The following is a 3,987-nucleotide window of genomic DNA, read 5'->3' on the forward strand; positions in this document are numbered from 1 at the left end:
TGACAGTCCAACTGCTGCCCAAAAACCACCAGCTTTGAAAGGGTGATACTGTAAATGCAAACACTCCAAATTCTCCCCTGCAGTTGATGCTGACCATCACCAGTGCTTGGAGATGGACATTTAGCTCCCTGCTCTCTGCCAGTGGTGAGGACACTGCCAGGTCTGGCAGTGCCACAGTATGCGTGGACCGTGTGGTCATGAGCACTGTCTCCTCTGACAGATTTGGGAGAGAAGTGAATATCTGGAAACCCAAAGCAGCCACAGTAGCTGGAGGCCAAGGCCTTTTGGTGCACACAACCTTCTCCTATATCCCTCGATGAACACTCCTGGAGAGCCCTGAGCCCCACAGATGCTGCAGAGGGGATCTGGCTATGCATGGCGGGGAACTTCCCTGCTCTGGCCTCGCCCTGTATATCTCCAGCTCTGCTTCACTTCCCACTGGGAACTCAGAAGGGAAAAGACAGGAAACAGATGTTGTGTTAATTTGTGCTCGATTAATTGTGACAACTTCCACACCCTCCACAGTGTCGCGGTGGATGCACAGGTTGGTGTGGGAAGCGGGGAGCTGGCTGGCTCCCACCGGCCCCCGTGCAGGGGTGTGCAGGGAGCAGAGCTGTGCCTGCTGCTGCACACACCTCAGGGCACCCCTCTACCCCTTGACCCAATGACAGAAGTGCATGCTGGGTGTCACAGCACTTGCTGCAGGCTTATCTCTGCAGCTGGAGAAGTTGGGACATAGTACGATGAGTGTTGCTGGTCACAGGCACAGCTCGCCCTTCCAGCCAAGCACACATAGCCTGGTCCCTTTCCAGGGGTGTATCTGAGTGCTGAGGTGCAGAGCAGGTCCTTGGTGATCCTAGGATGAACCCAGGCATTTCTGGAATTCAGAAGATTTTTTCTTTTTTTAAAGAACTAGAAATATTTTTCTCTCCTGTCAGTGGGTTGACTTCACGCTGCCAGCATACTCCCCTCTGAACAAACTTTTGTTGGAGTCTGCAGCCAGAGATGTTGCCTTTACCAGGTTGGTTTGAGCTCTTTAGGAGTGAGAACCAGAGTTTTCTAAAGAGAAGATGTGGTCGAAGTTTTGAAGATGTACATCACCAAAATGACTGCTCTGATCACCCCAGCACTAGCAAAAGGCACAGGGACACCTCCTCCCCAGGAGCTACAGGTTGAGGAGGTTAAATGAGGAAAGACTTTCCTGCCTGAGAGGGGAGAAGGGAGCAGGCTGTTTTACAGGAGTCACTGATAACCTCTTTCCAATATCTCTCAGGCTGTGGAGGTGTGGTGCCCTCCTCCAGCTGTGTCCTGTCCCTGCAGTTCTGGCAGTCACATGGTGAGGCTGCTGGGTGCCTGTCCCAGTAGATCTGCATCCTTAACCAGCTCCCACAGTCACTGGGGTGAAATCTTCCAGCTCACCCACTCTGAGCTGAGCATCTCCTTCTCTCTGGGCTGCTGTTGGTTTTGTGTCTGTAACAAACCACATGTCACCACTCGCATAAGAAAATACCATTTTTGCCCCATCAGAGAAAGCCCAGAGTTTTGTTTTACTGTACTTGCAATGCTGCTTAAAAGATTTATTTTAAGGCAGGCAGGGCACAGGCAGTGCTGAGATGGGGGGCTGATCCCCATCAGATGCCTTCTGTGGTGCAGGCAGAGCCAGAGCCCAAGGAGGGTGCAGGCAGGGGGGTGCTGAGGTGTGGGGTGATGGTTTGGTAGCCAGAGCAGCAAGCACTGCAGGGCAGCCAGTGTCTTCCCCACCTGCTGCAGGGATGCATCTGGGGCTGCCCCTCACAGCTGGACTTGGTGGTGGAACTTGGGCATCTTCTAAACTGTTGCTAAGTCCACGTAAAAGTCAGAAGGCTTGAAGTCCTCCTCTCCTCTTCTTCCTCCTCCTTCTCCCATAAGAAGAATTCAAGGGTCTCAGACCCACCCATGGGTAATGTGATTGGAGTGCCTGCTTTGGACAGGGATGTCAGCTGAAGAGGTGGTGGGAAGCCCCCACAGAAAGGAAGGTCTGTGGGTCCTGGTGATGGGTTGGTTGGGTTGGAGATGGTAGAGAGGGAGATATGTGAGGCAAGAGCAAACCCCTAGAAGTATCCTCTAGACCCCAACAATTAAGTTCAACTTGTCTCTCAGCCATGGAGTTTATTTGTATCCAAAGTCTCATCACTTCTCACTTCTCATCAGTCAAAACCACCTAGCAACCCTCTTCTGGATGGCACAAATACCCCTGTCCCTCTAAACTCACCCAGACCACCCCTCCATTGTGCTCCTGCTTGCTGCAACCTGCTTTTGCCCATCATCTCCTCCCCAAGCTCACAATGCTGCCACTGCTACACTGAATTTTAACCCCAGACCTGTCAAGCTGTAAGCTCCTGGGCTCCCAGGGCCAGTCCCTAGTCTAGATTCTCAGCTAGGCTGAGCACTGTGGGCTCACATGGAGGAACCATGCTGACCTCTCCTTGCCTGGGAAGAGGGCTCTGAGCCCCCATGGACCCTCGTTTCTTGCTGGAAGTCCTGTGTTCACTGCATGCTTCCCCTTCACCTCCTGGTATACACTCTGAAACTCATTATCCAGCTGGAAAGCGATGTGTTTAGTTTGTGCATGGAAATTTCATGAGCCAGAAGAGACCCAGGTGAGCACCATGCAGGTGCCTTTCTGCTGCTGCTGCGAATGGCAAGTTGAGCACCAAGAAAAGAGACTTGTAGACATGGTATGGAGGGTTTGGGACCCTCTCAAACACACATTGTCATCAGTTTTTGCCATCAGATCAGACTCATGCAAGCATTCCCATCTACATCTGCACTTCACCCAGCTCTGCATCAGGTGGGCTGTGAGAATTACTGCCCAAATTAGTGCTGGGTAAAGTCTCCTCATCCTCATTGTTCTTTGACCTGTGACAACAGTGATCTCTCATCCAGACACAGTTGCAGGAGCAGAGGGAGTTCATCCTGGGGGGTGACACACTCCTGCATGCCCCGTGCTCGCCTGGTCTTTGGGGACATCAAGAATGACCTGTTCTCTCTCTGTCCCACAGTGGGATTCGATCAATGAAATGGATGAGTTTTTCAGCCCCATCCACACCTACCAGGTCTGTAATGTCATGACCCCCAACCAGAACAACTGGCTACGGACCAACTGGGTTCAACGGGATGGAGCGCGGCGGGTCTATGCAGAGATTAAATTCACGCTGCGGGACTGTAACAGCATGCCGGGTGTCCTGGGCACCTGCAAGGAGACTTTCAACCTCTACTACCTGGAGTCTGACCGGGACCTGGGCACCAGCACCCGGGAGAGCCAGTTTATGAAGATTGACACCATCGCGGCTGATGAAAGTTTCACCAATGTGGACTTGGGGGTGAGGCGCCTGAAGCTGAACACAGAGGTGCGGGGTGTGGGACCACTGAGCAAACGGGGTTTCTACTTGGCCTTCCAGGACATAGGTGCTTGCATCGCCATTGTTTCGGTGCGGGTGTACTACAAGAAGTGCCCTGCAATGGTGAGGAACTTGGCATCCTTCTCCGAGGCTGTGACTGGGGCGGACTCGTCCTCCTTGGTGGAAGTGCGTGGAGAGTGCGTGGGCCATTCAGAGGAGAGGGACACCCCCAAAATGTACTGCAGTGCTGAGGGAGAATGGTTGGTGCCCATCGGGAAGTGCGTGTGCAGTGCTGGCTATGAAGAGCAGCGGGATTCCTGCATGGGTGAGTCCCTGCTTCTTGCTAGCGGTGCCTGCAAGGGGAGGGATGACTGCAAGGGGCTCTTGCCTCTTTGGGGAAGGGTTGAGGACAGAAGCCTGCTCACAAAAACTTTGAGAGACAGCCTCTGCGGAGGCCAAGGGCTGCCCAAGCCTTTGCTGGCCAACTTCATGCTTCCAATGTATCTCTGGTACCACTGGCAATCTTCTTGGGAACTCCTGCAAGCCTGACCATGGCAGGTCCTGGTGCATAGGGCCTGGCTTTGGGATGGGGACTGACATCGGGACA

General features: G+C 53.3%; 1 protein-coding gene across 1 annotated transcript in view; it reads left to right on the forward strand.

Annotated features, from left to right (window-relative positions):
- The window catches only part of LOC104525743 (ephrin type-A receptor 8-like), a gene marked incomplete at both ends in the record, with an annotated part of 11,518 nt that extends 7,813 nt beyond the window's left edge, over positions 1-3,705 (forward strand). The window contains one exon of the mRNA XM_010168977.1: positions 3,042-3,705. Coding sequence (XP_010167279.1) covers positions 3,042-3,705 — 664 coding nt within the window. The remainder of the gene's footprint in view (positions 1-3,041) is intronic.
- Between the last annotated feature and the right edge of the window lie 282 nt (positions 3,706-3,987).

The sequence above is a fragment of the Antrostomus carolinensis genome, unplaced genomic scaffold (genome assembly GCF_000700745.2).
Source record: "Antrostomus carolinensis isolate BGI_N321 unplaced genomic scaffold, ASM70074v2 scaffold15685, whole genome shotgun sequence".
Classification (NCBI taxonomy): domain Eukaryota; kingdom Metazoa; phylum Chordata; class Aves; order Caprimulgiformes; family Caprimulgidae; genus Antrostomus; species Antrostomus carolinensis.